Here is an 18,203-nt window from a genome sequence, read left to right as displayed (position 1 = left end):
GCATTAAGAAATAATTTTGACCATTTTACTGCTGTGGTCTCTGCTGTTCTTGATTTTCTGGCTGCTCTTTTCAAAGAAGGAGCTAGCTTTTCTATGATTAAACTACAACTGGCAGCCATTTCAAATTTTCATATAGGAGATAAAAATTATTCTTTGGCTTCTTCCAAGTTATGTAAAACTTTTCTACTTACACCCCCCAATAAAAGATCCTTCACCTCCCTGGGATCTGACTGTGGTACTACAAGTTCTGACTCAGAAATAATTTGAACCTTCAGCAAAAAAATGATTTAAAATTCCTGTCTTGGAAAACAGCCTTTTAGTAGCTATCATTTCTGCAAAAAGAATTTCTGAACTTCAGGCTTTTTCATCAGACTCCCTACATTATTTTCCATAAAGTCTACGTAACTTTATGAATGAACCCTTTTTTTTACCTAAAGTATCTTCTGAATTTAAGAGTTAAGACAGGCACTGGGTGGCAGTGAAGAGTTACCAAATAGCTGGGTAACTACAGCAGAGCTAGTAAGAGAGATGGCTAGAAAGGTGCTTGGTGTGACATCTGGAAAGAGAAAGGAGGACAAGGAGACCTGGTAGTGGAATGAAGAAGTACAGGAGAGTATACAGAGAAAGAGGTTGAAGAAGAAGTGGGATTGTCAAAGAGATGAAGAAAGTAGACGAGAGTATAAGGAGATGAGGTGCATGGCAAAGAGAGAGGTGGCGAAGGCTAAGGATAAGGTGTATGAAGAGTTGTATAAAAGGTTGGACACTAAGGAGGGAGAAAAGGACCTGTACCGATTGGCTAGACAGAGGGACCGAGCTAGTAAAGATGTGCAGCAGGTAAGGGTGACAAAGGATAATGAGGGAAACGTACTCGCAAGCGAGGAGAGTGTGTTGAGTAGATGAAAAGAGTACTTTGAGGGGTTGATGAATGAAGGGAATGAGAGGGAGAGAAGGTTGGATGATGTGCGGATAGTGAATCATGAAGTGCAGTGGATTAGCAAGGAGGAAGTAAGGATAGCTATGAAGAGGATGAAGAACTGAAAGGCTGTTGGTCCAGATGACATACCTGTGGAAGCATGGAGGTGTTTAGGTGAAATGGCAGTGGAGTTTTTAACTAGATTGTTTAAAGAGGTCATCGTTACCTTCTACTCATCACTCATTAGACCCATTATAGAGTACAACGCCCCTTTTGGAATGTACCTCACAAGACATCTACAGCAGCTGGAAAGGCCACAGAAGTACCTCACAAAGAGGATTACTGGACTCAAACAAATGCCCTACACTGACCGCCTCAAAAAACTCCAGCTTTACTCTGTAGCATATCACCTACTCAGAGGTGATCTCTGCCTAACATATAAAGCTATGTCAAACCCAGAGCTGTTGGACATGCTACACCTAAAGAAATCCCAATCCCTCCGAGCTACACGCTCTAGGGACCTAAACCTTGTCACCACAATAAACAGGACATGCTGGAGGGATAGATTCCTATCCCAGAGACTTCCCATACTCTGGAACAGGCTACCCATCTATGTCAAGCAAAGTTCTTCATTAGCACTCTTCAAGAAAAATCTTGATGAGTGGATGGGAAATAGGAAATACACCCCGGGGATCACTTCTGTGTCTCTGCTCGTCAGTGCACAGGATAATAACTTTCTTGGGTGGCGTAAGCCAGGGAACCTTGTTGGCTAGGCTTGCATAGGTCCTTGGGCCAATAGCCTAGTACCTACCTATGAACCTATGAAATCTTGGAAAGTGAGTGGATGCCTGAGGAATGGAGAAAAAATGTTTTGGTACCGATTTTTAAGAATAAGGGTGATGTGCAGAGTTGTAGTAACTACATAGGGATTAAACTGTTCAGTCACAGCATGAAGTTATGGGAAAGAGTAGTGGAAGCTAGGTTAAGAAGGGATTGATGATTAGTGATCAGCAGTATGGTTTCATGCCAGGAAAAAGCACTACAGATGCGAAGTTTGCTCTGACAGTGTTGATGGAGAAGTACAGAGAAGGTCAGAAGGAGTTGCATTGTGTCTTTGTGGATTTAGAGAAAGCATATGACAGGGTGCCTAGAGAGGAGTTGTGATATTGTATGAGGAAGTCGGGAGTGTCAGAGAAGTATGTAAGAGTGGTATAGGATATGTATGAGGGTAGTGTGACAGCGGTGAGGTCTGCGGTGGGAGTGACGGATGCGTTTAAGGTGGAGGTGGGATTACATCAAGGATCAGCTCTGAGCCCTTTCTTATTTGCAGTGGTGATGGACAGGTTGACAGACGAGATCAGACAGGAGTCCCCGTGGACTGTGATATTTGCAGATGACATTGTGGTCTGTAGTGAGAGTAGGGAACAGGTAGAGGAGACCCTGGAGAGGTGGAGATATGCTCTAGAGAGAAGAGGAATGAAGGTCAGCAGGACTAAGACAGAATATATGTGTGTGAATGAGAGGGAGGATAGAGGAATGGTGAGGATGCAGGGAGTAGAGGTGGCAAAGGTGGATGAGTTTAAATACTTAGGATCAACTGTTCAGAGTAATGGTGAGTGTGGAAGAGAGGTGAAGTAGAGAATACAGGCAGGATGGATGGGTGGGTGGAGAAGAGTGTCAGGGGTGAAAGGGAAGGTCTACAAGAGGGTAGTGAGACCAGCTATGTTATATGGGTTGGAGACAGTGGCATTGAGAAAAAGGCAGGAGTGAGAGAGATTTGACGTGGCAGAGTTGAAGATGTTAAGATTTGCACTGGGCGTGACGAGGATGGACAGGATTAGGAATAAGTATATTAGAGGGTCAGCCCAGGTTGGAAGGTTTGGAGAAAAAGCCAGAGAGGCAAGATTACGTTGGTGTGGACATGTGCTGAGGAGGGATGCAGAGTATATTGGGAAAAAGATGCTAAGAATGAAGCTGCCAGGTAACAGGAAAAGAGGGAGGCCTAAGATAAGGTTTATGGATGTGGTGAGAGAAGACATGCAGGTGGTTGGTGTGACAGAGCAAGATGCAGAGGACAGGAAGAAATGGAAACAGTTGATCTTTTGTGGCGACCCTAACGGGAGCAGCCGAAAGAAGAAGTCTTCTGAATTTAATATTAACCAGTCTATTCATTTACCGGTTTTCCTTCCAAATTTCTCAATCAAAGGAGAATACATGCTACATCTCCTGGATATGCACAGACAATTTTGTTTTAATCTACACAGAATGAAACAAATTAGGAAAATCAGATCAGCTATTTGTATCCTTCTCCTCAAATCAACTGGATTATCCAGTTTCTAAAGTTACATTGGCTAAATGGATTACTGATTGCATTTCCTGGACCTATTCTCAACAAGGCATTTCTCTACCAAGACTACTTAAAGCCCTCTCAACTAGTTCCATAGACAATCTGTTTTTGGTCAAGAACTTTTGTTGATATTTGTGTAGCAGCCCCATGGTCTAATCGTCTTACCTTTGTTACTCATTACAAATTGATCTAATATCTGGAAGCAGAGTCGCCTTTGGCTCAGCAGTTCTCCGAAACATCCTTTTGTGAGGGCCTCCCAAGATTAATGTAGCTGGGGAGTCTGTCCCATTTGTTGAGGAAAAATGAAAGGGACAACAGCTAATTTAAAAATTATGTACTCATCATAACTAGACATCTGCATTATCCATTTTCACTCAACTTCCCCCTTTCATCCCCCTTTCTGTAATCTTCTGGAGGAGGAACATGCTTGATTTCTTATTGGAACATGTAGTTCTGGGTTTGAGCCCTGTTCTTTGAGATATCCCTTTCTTTGTCTAATTGGGATTTTATGGCAACAAATTCAATCTGTGGTATTGAGACTGGATTGGGGGATTATGGGTGGAGGGAGGAACTAGAGAGTTGGATCCAATGTCTGAAATATGTGGCCGAGTCAGATCCAAGGATCAGATCCATAACCCATTAATTGACGAAGAATGAAAATGGACAACACAGATGCTTAGTTATGATAAGTACATAACTTTTAATTTCCAAGTGGTTGTCTAAGGCAATTACCTTTTGTTATACTCACCATGACAAATCTATTTCAGATAGGGTCAATACCCACTTTGCAAGGATTTTGCCTTCTTCTATGGCTTTTTGGAAAGGGCTGGATTCTAGAAGTATTCTAGAATCTGCTACTTGGTCCTCTGCACATACTTTTACAAAGCACCATAAGCTTGGATTCCTTCTGTAGGTCTAGATCATGCTTTGCTACTGCCATTTGTCAGGGGCTCCTGGACCCTTCTCCTTCCACCTTCCAAATATAGTTAGCTGTGGTAGTCTACCCATATAGCTAAGGCTACTGCAGCAGTGATCAGTATGAAGAACAAAGTACAGTTGTGTAAGTTGAACTTAGCATAACATGATGTTCGAATAATGACTGCTGCAGTAGCTGCTTCCTCCTTCCACCATTTTTGTAAACAAGAGATATATTTATTAAATTATCACATATGACAAAGGCAATCATACATTTATATAAGTAAAAACAAACTATACTGACATAATTTTAGTTGCAAACATTATACATCATTTATAATCTATCCAGTCACTGTCAATCACACATTACATGGCTCATTCAAATCCAGCCTTCTTTTAAATCTTGTTCCTTCTCTGCATGTATTGTTCCCACAATTCCCATTTTTTTCTAGGTAATTTGCTCCTACCATTTTCTAAAGATCCCATTTCCAGAGTTGTTTATCTCTGTTACTATAGTCACTACTTCTAATACACTTGGTTTAGACTTTTTTTTTCCATTTTCTAGTAATTGCTTTTTTGGCAGCCACCATAATTAGACTCAGCAAGGCCTTACTATGTCTACGCAATTCCAATTCTGTATCATACCTCAAAAAAATTATTTCCTTAGTTGTACCAATTTGCTCACCCATTACTTCTAATAGATTAGTCTACAAGGAATTTTTAAAGTATGTCAGTGCATTACGTTCCCAGAAAATATGTTCCCAATTACCTCTTTCATCTCCATTACACCTCCAACAGTTGCTATCTACCTGATGAAAAATTATTCTAGACTTTGTTGCATATTTGGGAGATATACATATATCCCCATTGTTTAATTGTGCATTGCTTATCTAGTCTCTCTTCCCAATCCTGTCTAACCTCCTCTGATTGATTCTTATAGTTATCATGCAATATTTTATATGATGTACTAATTATTACTTTTTTATCAGCAGCTTCTGCTGTAGATTCTACTAAAAACTCTTAACAGTGCTGGCCTTTCACTTAGGATCCCCCTACTTCTTTCTCTTTACCTATCCTCTGGTAGCAATCCTTGACAGAGAAAACATTCTCTTGCCTGCCATCCAAATAAATTATTGGCCTCTTCCCATTCTCTATTTGCTCCCGTTACCTTGATTCTTTTGCCAGTTTTCCACCCTTTTTTATGGTGTATTTTTTATGCCAGGCTGTGGACATTTATTTTTTGTTATTCCTAGCCTTGTCCTTTCAGGGCTCAGCCTCCCTCTCTCTGCTGACAGGAAAGCTCTAAAGTGCTTTCACTCCTAAATTTTGTCTTTTACTTAGCTGACCTGAAGCTGCTTAACAGTTTGGGTATGTGGAGGGTGCCCTGAAGTTTTGGAAGCTGGCTGGCTTTTATACCCTTGTTTCTTTTTATTCTCAAGAACTTAAGAACAAAAGTGCTTAACTTTAAGCATTTCCTTAGTGTTTAGCATTTTTTCTACTTAGTTTATCAGTTTGTTATGCTTTTTTGGGATGGTGCAGTTTTGTTTTGTTGTAAGAAAAGAGTATGAATATAGAGTGCTTTGCTACCTGGACTTTTGTTTGCATTCATTGTGGCATACAAACAGACAAAATTAGTAACTGTGATCTTTGAGTTAGTAGCTGTGCTGAAAAAAAATCTCTGTAACATGGCTACTGAACACTCTCTTCTGTGAGTAGCGGTTTTACACTAAGCACACTTATCAGGCTGTCCAATCAACGTGCACATTTTTGAATTAAAAAAAAACTTTTATTGTACAATTTGCATTTCTACATGACTAGACTTGAGATCTTCTGAATGCCTTTCTTTCAGTCTCCTTTGATCAGATAATATTCTTAAAATAAATGAGAGGGGAAGTCTGAATGATTCTGAAAATTCTTTCTGGCCAGATCAGTTATGCTTCTTTCATTTTCCCAGATTTAGTCTCATTTCTTTAATTCACCTATCGGCAAAAACGAATTGTACTCCTGTCCACCACTGCAGTCTTTTCTTCTGACACGTAGGAGGCTAATTTTCTGATTTCCATAGTTCTGACTTCTCTGGTGTTACAAGAAGTTTAGTTTGGGGAAACCAGAAAAAACTAGAACATATTACCCAAATGGAAGAGTTTCTTCTGTTGGTGTCAAGCTGGACAATCGTTCTACTTTGCAGCTGAAATTGACTTTGTTCATCTTTTTGATCAGGAATTGGACTATTCCTAAATTAAGATTCAGCACTCTAATCTGCCTGCCTATCTGGAACTCACCTTTTTTATGTCTTCCTATTGTGAAGTTGTTTTTAAAGGGAATACTACATTTCAGACCCCCAAAGAAGTCTTCGACTCCTTTTTGGATGCATTCTGTTAGAAACACTTATTAAATATAATTTTGGGACATATTAGTCTGTTCCTTTTGATATTTTTTACTTCATTTAGAAGAGCATCTGAACAGCAAGCACTTATATCCTCTAAATCCTAAGCAGTGGTCCACATAGGGTCTTGCTTTCTTTCCATTAATCCATAAGAAGATTTACTCACCTTGTCCTGTTCTTACCATCAGAATTTGGGTGAGGAAATCTTACATTGTAGGGATCCTTGTAAACAATTACAAGTGTGTAATTCTAGAGTGAAATATTTTACTTAGAATAGATGGATGTAGGGGTACCTAAATTGAAAATAGCACCATGATGATCAGACTGTGTGTTTTTTAATGCTATGATTGTGCAATGAAACTGACTAAAAGTCTGAGCTGATTGTACTGTGACTGCTGCTCAACAAAGACTTTTTTTTAAAGTAAATTAATGAAAAGATGCTAAAGCCACCCTATTGAAATAGTACCAGCTTGGTGTGCGTGTGTGTGTGTGTGTGTGTGTGTGTGTGTGTGGGGGGTGTTGTTCAATGTGCACTTGTTCCTTCCTATGTAATGTCAGTGTATCAGGTTTTTCATTTTATGACTTTGTGGCTCATATAGAGTGTCTGTATTTGTATATGGTGTCTTCTTTTATGTTCTTTATCTGTTGCCATGAAGATGTCACAGATTAAAAGCAAGCAGCATATATCCTACATAGGAAATTTTAACTGGCTGATCAGGATGCTTCAGGTAAAACTCATACATGAGTAATTTCAAAATGTTTCAAAATCAGCTATATACTGTTATGGTAAATACTTCACATGTGTACTTTTTTGTTTACATGTTTTTTCTTCACATGTACGGTAAGAATTTGACATGGTTGTTTCAGTAGTATTGCTTTGGTGATGCAGTTTTTATTTATTTTAACTTTCAGTTGGTTTATATCACTTTGGTTGTTTTCAGATGTACATCATTCTCATTGTTGCAGTAGCCTTTGACTGTATGGGTTATATCCTGTCCAGGATACAACTGGCCAACTTTAAAAAGCTTTGACTCCTTCCTGTAACTACACTTTGACTGCTGATTGACTGTTCCTTGGAATGAAATCAGCAGTCAGACTTAAACAATTTCAGTACTTTATTGATGCCTTAAGAGGAATCAGCTCTGAGGCTTCACAGGTGCAACAATTGCCTTCAATCTTCATTTCTGGCAGATAAGTCCCCACAGGGGAACCTTTCTACATAGAAATGATTGTACTTTTAAGAAAATATTTGTATTTTATTTGCTGACTAAAAGCAATTTTCCCCTTTAAGAAAATATCAGACGTTTTCTGCCAGGGACTGCTATTTATAGTACAAGGCAGTTTAGTTTTAACTATTGAGAGCTAATTTATTCTGCTTTTGAGAACTTTTATTTGTGAGTGCAAGATGTAATGATAATGAAGTATTTTACAGGACAGGAACAGTGTTTTAACTTGGATGCTGATGTACACTTTGTGACAACTTTCTTTCAGTTCTGTCAGGGCAATTCAGGAAAGTGGTTTTGATTTCTGACAGGGATTTTTGTATACTGCTTGTGCTTTATGTTTGAAAAGGACTGTCTGGGGAAGTGTAATTGGGTGTGTGTGTGCTTCTTATGAACACTTGTCTGACAACTTATCTTTTAACGGACTTGTTCCAGCAGTGCTTATCAGCAGTACAGGTTCTTCCTCAGCTACAGCATGGATACTTACTCTCGTCCTGCTGACACTCCTCCAGCCATACCTATACATAAAAAACACATTAAAAAGCCCTTGCTGCCACTTTGGGCTCAGACAGCGCCTCAGCCATCATTGAGTGACTTTGCAGTGGCTGACCATTGTTTCACAGAATACTCAGTCATTTCAACAGGTTCCCTTGGCATAGTCCTTTCAGCCATCATGAACTAAGGGTCAGCCACATCTGTGGCTGTTCCAGTGTCTGATCTGGGCAAGGGAGAACCATCTTCTTTGGGTCTGGATACTACTCCAGGAAGTTGTTCTAGGGGTGTTTGGGGAATGAGACCTCTTGCTAGGGACAAAGTGTCATCCTCTAGTTGGTCTTCTTACAGGGATGTCCCTGCAAAAAAAAAAAAAAAAGATTAAACATTGTTCATTTGAGGACATGGTGTCTCTTCATAAAGATGATTTTCTTACCATATCCAGGAGATTATAACAGGCTGTTAATCCTGGAACCCAGAAATCCTTACCAGAGTGCAATCTCAATAACAAAATTCCTGTTGAAAGTTTGTCAGAGGATTCTGACATTCACAGAGACAGGGTTTCTTCTCCTATGTCCCAAAACTCTGATTCTAAGGAAATGTGGTGCACTTCATCTCCCTCGGGAGAGTATTCCTTTTTAAAAACTATTTCCAGGATGAATAATGTATTTTTATGGGAACAGATGTATGTTCCCCTGAACAGTGGCAGTACTATGATATGTTTCACATGGATGTGCCACATAATGCATTCTTACCTCCTAATTTCCTAGCCTTACCTCCTAATTTCCTAGCCTTGGAGGATGTGTTAAATACTGCCTGTGATAACCCAGACTGTCAGCCTTCAGTCCACAAAAAGACAGAAATTACAAAGTACCTCAAGCTAAAAACTTGATCTGATGTTGCCAGTCTTTATTTAATCCTTAACTGTGGGTTCGGTTCCATATTTTGGAACCGAATCGGCCGTTATTCCAGCTTGCACATTCCAAAAACTCTCGTGTTTAGCTCTACCCATAATGCACCTCTCAGGATCACCTTATATCTTATTTGCTGCTTTTAGTGCCAGATGCGTCTATCGTACAGCTCTCTACCAAGCTATATTTCTACAAATAAGTGTTTTTCTGTGTTAAACTCTGTATTCGTGATTCCTTGTTCCTTTCTTTATTTACCCAGCTCCTCAATTTCCAGTTTTACCTTTCTAAACAGAAGCAGTGTTTCCCTGTTATACCATCGTTAATATTTTCTTTGTACCATTGTTGGTACTTTTCCTTTCTTTACTATTCTACTTTACTGTTAGATAAATCTTTCATAACATTGTTGGTACAAATCTTTGTTTTATCTGCCTAAAAAAAAGGCTTTGAAACTTTAAACTACTCTTTTGCCTTCCTTTATGTGTACCTAGAGGTACTTCTGGTAACGAGGGAATTGTCCACTTCCATGGTTCCTAGCCTATCTGGCACCAGAATTTACCAAACTCTACACCAGTTATTGTTCCTCCTCTGACTCCAACTGAGCCTTTGGGGTACCCGGTTCTGACAGTTCCGGCTTCGACTGTCTCGGGGCCGGTTTGAGCTACTTTTCCAGCACCAATAATTGCCTTGAGCTCTTTGGTTCTATCTGAACTGGAGGCCTCCTGGGGTCATAGCTTCTTTGCTGGCTCCGGAAAGCATAGTTCCATGCCAATGTTATCGGAGCCACCCATGCTCCTCGGGGCTTCTGCACACTTTAGCTCGACACTGGCTTCAGCTTCGCAGGTGGTCTCCTTGGTGCAGGGTGGGACCACGGCTTCGAAGGAGTCAAGTTCGGTTCTGGGCTCCCATTCCTCTATGGGGTGGGGCCCACCTACCAGGCCATGTGAAGGGCCTTGTCCACTGAGGGTACACAGTCGATACCACTTTCATCGGAACAATAGCCCCGCCCTAGCCCTTGCCCACAGCTTCCTCCAGTCTCTGCCCTGGGACAGCAGGCACAGAAACCTCAGGATCCAACAGTAGTAGTCATGCCCTTCAGACACCTCTCCGGCCCATCCAGCTGAGGAGGTACCCCTAAAGAAGAAGTGCAAGAGGAAGCACTTAGACTCCCCTGAAGAGTCTTACATAGAAGATACCAATTTTGATGAAGGGGAAGGTTCCCCAAAGTCACACATGGAAGATGTCTCCTTCGGATACATTCTAGAAATCATATCTTTTTTAAAACACATTATATACACATAATAATCAATGAAATCCTTCAAACAGTCCATGCCTCCTTCCCATTCATTAAAATTACTATAGGCACAATTAACCAGTCAGGTCCTAATTTTTAGTCTGTGCCTTCTAAGCATCGATTTCATTGGTAAAACAGCATTTAACCCAGGAAAATGATCCACACGTGGATTGGCAATCCATTTTGTTTCAATATATTCAGTGTAATGCACAATGTTACCACCTCTACGATCTTCTTTTATCATGATTTTATTCTGATTGGATTTAAAGACTCTAACATTAGAATGACTCTGCAGTATAACAGTGATATTGGTAAAATATGCTGTTCTTTTTTTGAAGGATTTTATTGGTTATTATGAGTATATAATGTGTTTTAAAAAAGATAGGAGTGGAATGTGAGGAAGGGCGAAATCCTGAAAGGGCTTATTCTTTTTATCACTGATTTAATAAATATTTATGCCATTTTCTGTGGTGGTCCAAGGAGGTTTTTTATTTCATATTGCTTCCTTCAGAAGGTAGCTCTTATCTGAATCCTATTATTTTTAATATGTCTCAAGTATCAATACATGTTTGAAGAGTATAAACGAAATTAAAAAAAAAATGTTCCAGTGGACGTACTGAAAACCAATAAATAGGAATAAAAACACCCATAGTCTTCCACTAAATAAAAAAAAATGCAATAACAAGTACTAAAATGTATAAAAGCAGATTAATAATTTGTATTGGTTTAGTGTTTTTGTCCTGTTTGTTTCTGTTGATGTTTGAAGAGTGTGTATGATTATGCGGATACTGTGTCTAGGGCCACTGCTACTGCTACAGTTTTGAAGAAGTATGGGTATGTAACTAAACATTTGATGAAATAAAGTCTGATATTTTAAACTTTACTTCAGATAAGAAGGTTTTGTTTAGCCCTTCTGCTACTCAAGTCCTCAAACAGTTAGAAGAAAGAGAGAAATTAATTCAGGGAGTTTCTAAAATTTTCAAGTACTCTTATTACAAATCTCTCAAATTCTATACTCCCTTTGAAAGGAAACATAAGCAACCCTGCCACCTCCTAGCAAACAGGAAACAAAAAAGACATGTCATGCAAGGAGTAACAAAAAACAGGGATACTTTCAAAAAAAGGAACAGCCTGATCCTTCAGAATGACTTTCTCAGCAGTCTTTCCCACTCTTCTCCAACCCCTGTCTTTTCATATCTGTTCCACATACTGTCTCTCATTATTCACCTTTGGCAATAGACTATTTTAGACCCATGGTTGATAAAATTAGTTTTGGAGGGATACAGTTTGAACTGGATATACATACCTTCTTTCAGGGGAATTCCTTTCCACCCTTTGAACTAAACATTTTTTTCCTCAGTTTATTCTACACTTGCCCACCCTAGGAGTCATTGGTCCAATGCATTTAGATTAAAGGGGGAAAGCTTCTACTGCAGAATGTTTCTGGTTCCAAATAAAGAGCTTTCATAGAGACCAGGTCTAGATCTTTACTTCCCAAACCTGTTTATAAAAGTAAAAAAATTCAAAATGTTGACCCATCAGAGCCTGTTGCCTACCATCCCTCTTCTGAGTTTTATGGTAACATTAGATCTAAAGATGCTTATCATCACATCCCCATAGTTACAGGCTTCAGGAGATTTCTCAGATTCTCTCTGTATATGGATAACATTATCATTTCTTTGCATTATTCTTTAGGTTGTCTAAAGTCAAAGTAAACTTTATTGTCATTTAAAACTGCACATGTGTAGCCTAAGTCAAATTTCGTGCATCAGCTCATTTCTTGAGATTACAAAGGAAAGTGAAACAGCACATACAAGTAGAGGGATAAACATAACTAACAAATACAGTACTACTCCCAATACACACAAGAAAGAGCACAGACATTTACCAACAGTCATATATGAAAAGAATACCCTTCCCTGAGTTAAATTTACTACCTTATTTAAAGTAATACAAAACACACTACAGATTGAAATGCCCAAGTTATTTATCTAATATTGCACTTGAGTGAGTTAAATAATACTGACTATGGATATAATAAATAAATATTGCACTTACTTAGAATGTATGTAAATGTATATTGTGTAAATAAATAAAAATTGACTTGTGTGTTCAGACCCTTAGGACTAGTGCTCGACTTCAGAAGTCTAATCACTGTAGGGTAGAAACTGTTACTGAATCTTGTAGTCCTGCAGTGGATGCTGCAATATCTCCTGCCCGATGTCAGATGCTTAAGTAGATCATGCGCAGGATGCGTGTTGTCCTGTATTATTTTGGTGGCCTTTTAGATGCTTCTTACAGAATAGAGAGATGATGTATCGATGGAAGACTGGGACCTGTTACCCTCTCTGCAACCATCACCACTCTTTACAGCACCTTCCCTTCTGTAACTGTGCAGCTTCCAAACAACACTGTGAAGTTGCAGGTGAGGATGCTCTCTATTGCACCTCTATAGAAGTTGGAGAGAATATGAGGAGGAAGCTTAACTTTTTTCAGCCTTCTTAAAAAGTGGAGGCATTGGTGTGCTTTCCTGACGTTGGCTGGTGTTTCCTGACCTCAAGACATCCTCTGATGTGTGCACACCCAGAAATTTCATACTCTTAACTCTCTCCACACTCTCACCATTGATCCTGAGCTCTGGGTGGTTTGTTCTTTTCCTGAAGTCGATGATAAATCTCTTTGATCTTGCTTACATTCAGGTCAAGGTTGTTCCCCTGGCAGCAACTGATCAGAGATGCCACTTCCTCTCTGTATGCCCTTTCATACTCCTTTGTGATGAGCCCCACAAATGTGGTGTCATCAGCAAACTTGATGATATGGTTGGACTTGTGCTTAGCATAGCAGTCATGGTTCAGGATGGTGAATAACAGTGGGCTGAGAACACATCCCTGTGGAACCCCGGTATTAACCGTGATGCACTTTGATGTGTTCTTATCTGAACACACCAAAGTATGTTTAAGTAAGGAAACATCAAAGTGCATAACTGTGGTCTGTCAATCAGGAAGTAAAGGATCCAGTTACAAAGATGTTTACTGATTCCTAAATATGCCAGTTTTTCTATTATCTGCATTGGTACCACCATATTAAATGCAAAGCTGGTCTATGAGCAGCATTCTTACATAGTTATCTTTGCCCACTAAATGATCAAGGGAGATGTGTAGTGCTGCTGATATCGCATCAGCAGTGGATCAGCTCTGTACGCAAACTGCAGAGGGTCATAATCAGGAGGTAGGCATGATGAAAGATGCTTTTTGATCAGCCACTCAAAATATTTCATAATAGTGGATGTCAGAGCGACTGATCTATAGTTGTTAGGGCTGGAGGGAGTGGTTTTCTTAGTGGGACGATGTTAGTTTCCTTGTAGCATGAGGGTACTTTTGCCTTGGCAAGAGAGGTGTTAAATATCTCCTTGAGCACTGTACTTAGTTGATCAGCACAGCCTTTTAACACCCTGCCCAGTATGTTGTCTAGGCCAGCAGCTTTCTCCTTAGCTGTCTTCTTACCTCCTCTGTGCTGAGGCTGAATACTGCATCCTTCTCATGAGTGGGTAACTTTAGTGCCACCTTGTTGTTTCTCTTCTCAAAATTGCCAAAGAAGATGTTCAGACTGTCCAGAAATTTGATGCTGTCCTCACATTGTGCTAACCTGATTCTGTAGTTAGTAATCTCCTGTATGCCTTGCCATAGTCTCCTTGCATCCTTCATGTCTTCAAAGTAGCTCTGTACCTTTCTGCCATACTCCCTTTTAGCCTCCTTTCTATTCCTTCTCAGATTACCTCTTTCTACACTTAGGGCTGCATTGTCTTTAGCCCTGTAAGTTGTGGTTCTCTCCTTCAGAAGCTCATATACCGCAGGGGTGATTCAGGCTTCTGTTTGCGCTTAATAGTGATACTCTTGGTATTTGTTACCCTATCAACACAGTTTGAAATGTATGCCATCACTACCTCAGTGTATTCATCAGTGTTCAGATGATGATTCACTGTGGCTGCCTCCTTGAACATAACCCAGCTGGTTCTTTCAAAGCGGTCTTGGAGGGTCTCCATAGCCCCCTCAGGCCATTCCCTGATTTGTTTCTTTGTCGGTGTCTCTGTAACCAGTGCAGGTTTGTAAGATGGCGATAGCAATATTATATAATGGTCAACATTTCCCATTTGTGGAAGTTGCACTGCCTTATAAGCTTTTTAAAGTTTATGTACACCTTGTCCACCCCTTGTAGGAACGTCCACATACTGATGGCAGTGTGGGAGTACTTCTTTCAAATCTGTTTTATTAAAGTTATCAGCTGCCACATGTGCAAAGTCAGGATATTTGCTCTGCAGCTCACCCATGTGATTGCATAGTTTATTTAGCGCCTCAGTGTTATTAGCACTAGGTGGGATACACACCGTTACACTGACACCATTCAGCTCCTTCGGCAAGTAAAATGGTCTACATTTAATGAACAGGAACTAAGTTTTCACAGCAGTGTGATAGTATGATTTCACAGTTGCTCCACCATCTTTTGTTAACATAGATGCAGACTTCACCTTCTCTGGCCTTTCCACACAGTGTATGTTTTCTTTCTGCATGAAACAACATAAATTTCTGTAAGTTTACTATCATTTATCTTGTCATGCAGCCACATCTCAGTAATCAAAAATAAGCACGTATTTCTCACCTTGTTCTTGTTGGAGACTTTCAGTCTCAAGTAGTCCATCTTGCTATCCAGTGAACTCACATTAGCTAGCAGTACAGTTGGTAGTACAGGCCTGTAGAGGGTTGCTTTTAACTTTACATCAATACCTGCTCTTCAACCTCTTTTCCTTGTTCTCTGACATCTATCTCTTTCTCTTTTTTCTTGTCCAGCATTTTCAAGAAACCTGTTCTACCAGTTTCAGGCACTTTAGAGTATGAAGAGTTAAAATACATAGCTGTTGTAGCTCTGTGCAAGTAGTAGGTCCCAGATACTCTGCAGATTTCAAGGCATCCAATGAGCAACGTAGATATCGACTGTCTAATTCCTAGTAACTTCTGTCTGCTATATTTTACCCTCAATTGGAAGTGCAGAAACTGATATTTTCGAGATTTTCTGTGCAAAACAAGAATATGCATGTCTCTAGAATGAGCTGACGCAGTCACAGCCACACAGGGCACCGCCAAATTTTTATTTTTTTTGTGTGTTTACAGAGTACCTAGCTTCAGTGATAGCTCACTGAAGACTACAAATCATTCAAGTATTTCCCTATTTAGATAATTTAGTTATCTTGGGAGTCTTTTCCCAGATGTTGACAATCCTGGTTTTCTTCTCTCTTTACCAGTTTGGTGTTCCTGATAAATGCTGAAAAAAAATCAATCCTCCTTAAGACCATTATACAGGATTATGTTTCTGGACTGCCTTCTAGACTGTTCCCAGCAAAAGACTTTTCTTACCCATGAAAAGGTACATATTTTTCTGGACATTTTCTTGAACTTCTGCAGTAAGTCTCAGACTTCAGTAAGACAATATCTAAACAACTTTTCTTTGATTCTTATGATTCCTGTCACCAGGTTGCATATGAGAAAAATTCACTGGCTTTTAAAGAACACACAGACTCAACATTATTATCTTGTGGACTTTCAGATTTCCAGTTTTGGGCTTTGTCAAAAAGGAACTGCGTCAATGGAGCTGTCAGATGGCTCAAAATCCAGGTCTTCCATTTTCTCCTTCTGTCCCAAGTCAATCTATAACTATTGACACCTAAAATTTTGCTTGGGGAGCATTTTCTATGGCAGTAAAGGTGCAAGGCATGTGATACTCTCCAGACAGACCAAAGCACGTAAATGTCAAAGAGATATTAGCTGTGATCCATGCCATAAAATCTCTTCATCATCTGTGGTCCACAAAACCACTGCAGGTGATTACAGACAATACCACACTGATGTGGTACATAAACAAGAGGACACCAGGTCTTATCCTCTGTGGAGGCTGACTGTGATGACTTGGGAGACAGAGCTTCACCACAGCTTAACTCTCCAAACATCTTAACATTCTGTCACTGCAGATGAGTACAGTAGCAACAGACACGCAGAGCAGAAGCAGGACAGATTCTCACAAATGGAAATTGAACTAAATAGTCTTCCAAGGACTGGGCAGTATACAATCCATTTAGCCAAAGCAACTGCAGCATTGAGGAATTTGAACATATATAGTTACGGTAAGTGCAATTTATACAACTGTACTTTCTATAGCTTTAAATGAGATAAACCAGAAACAGTTTTATTTTTAAATAACAAACAATATGCTTTTTAAAATATTTTAGAGCATATTTAAATATCTGCACTGATTTTTATAATAGACAACCAAAGTACACGTGAGCATAGTTTTATTCTTAACAACATAGCAAAACTGTCAAGATCAAATTAACACTGCTGTATTTCACAGAAATTAAGAGAATTATGAGAATAAAACACATCACTGTCATTTTATACTTTTTGTTTTCAGAAAGCATAAGAAAGAAAGCAAATGAGGGTGCAGATGCTCCAAGAAAATGTGTAACTATGTGAAAATTCAAAGGAGGACAAAATGGTATAAAATGTGCAAGAGAAAATAGCAGTGATTTTGTGGTGCCATACCCCAGAAGAGGAAATGTCATTAACATAATGAATTTAGTACCCTGACTGCCAAAGTTTCCTTTGCTCCAGAGACAGAGAGAGAAACTAAGACCAAAACAGCACGTGGGATCCAGTCATTTTTCCATGAGAGGCAAAAGTTGCAAGGGCTACTTGCTATTATAAATGGCAATTCATTCTTTTATCTTCGACCAATTGAGTCGTTCACTGTAAAGGCCAATGGCATTTTGTAATAAAGTCTTTGATAACTGCTGTGTGTTTGTACATATACTGTGAATTTTCCTAGTTTAGAAATCACTGCATTTTTCTAAGGTTAAAATTCTTTAACAAGGTTATTACAACTCAAATTGTAATTATTATCTGTCTAAATGCTCATTCATATAATATTTATGACCCATGAGATATTCCCCAGATGTTTTTATTTATACTTTTTATAGCATACATGTGCTAAGTGTTCTGTACATACTGTTTTGAAATACATAAAACATTTTATAAAAAATTTGCAGCACTTGTCTGATTTATTCAAGTTTAATGTAAAGAACATACTTTGGCTGTTGGTAATTATACTGTATATAATGGTCCTTTTTTCATGGAGTTCAGTCTAACTCTGTGATGAAGCTGTCAAACTGATAATGAAAGACAGATTGTCATGTCAAGTACACCCATTTCTTGCCATGTCAAGAACATCTAATTCTTTAAACTGGTTATTTTAATGGACAACCAAAGCCAATGCAAGTTTAAGTGAAGAATTATCTGAAATGTTTAATCCAAAGTTTCTTGTCATTTATAAGCAAGGATGGTTTAAAATGGATTTGCAGACACATTTATTCTTTTTGATATAAAGATAGATATCTAAAACACCTCTTTAGTGTTTAGAAACTGCCAGAACATCTACTGAATGGATGTTAACAGGTAGCAGATTAACCTGCTTCTGTATGCTCACAAAGTTTGCTTTCCGTTTTATTCTAAATTATTTACTTCTTCATATTTATTGAGTTCTCCATGAGAGTATCTTATAAAAGTGTGATTTTTAATACAGTGGACTTTTAACTTGAGTGAGTAGCTTTGATGGATAAAATGAAGTATGTGCAAACATGGATTAATTTTAGATCACTGATCTTATTTGAGAACAATTGCA

At 39.1% G+C, this 18,203-nt stretch overlaps 1 protein-coding gene across 2 annotated transcripts in view; it reads left to right on the top strand.

The window, feature by feature from the left end:
• ANKDD1A (ankyrin repeat and death domain containing 1A) overlaps nt 1-17,317 on the top strand; it is a 1,318,298-nt gene extending 1,300,981 nt beyond the window's left edge. For both annotated transcript variants that reach the window (XM_044078678.1, XM_044078677.1), the window contains one exon: nt 16,938-17,317. In XM_044078678.1, the coding sequence (XP_043934613.1) occupies nt 16,938-16,999 (62 nt within the window). In that variant the 3' untranslated portion in view covers nt 17,000-17,317. The remainder of the gene's footprint in view (nt 1-16,937) is intronic.
• The last annotated feature ends 886 nt before the right edge of the window (nt 17,318-18,203 follow it).

The sequence above is a fragment of the Protopterus annectens genome, chromosome 7.part1 (genome assembly GCF_019279795.1).
Source record: "Protopterus annectens isolate FY-2018-M chromosome 7.part1, PAN1.0, whole genome shotgun sequence".
In the NCBI taxonomy this organism is placed as follows: domain Eukaryota; kingdom Metazoa; phylum Chordata; order Ceratodontiformes; family Protopteridae; genus Protopterus; species Protopterus annectens.
This window is presented reverse-complemented; position numbering and strand designations above follow the sequence as displayed.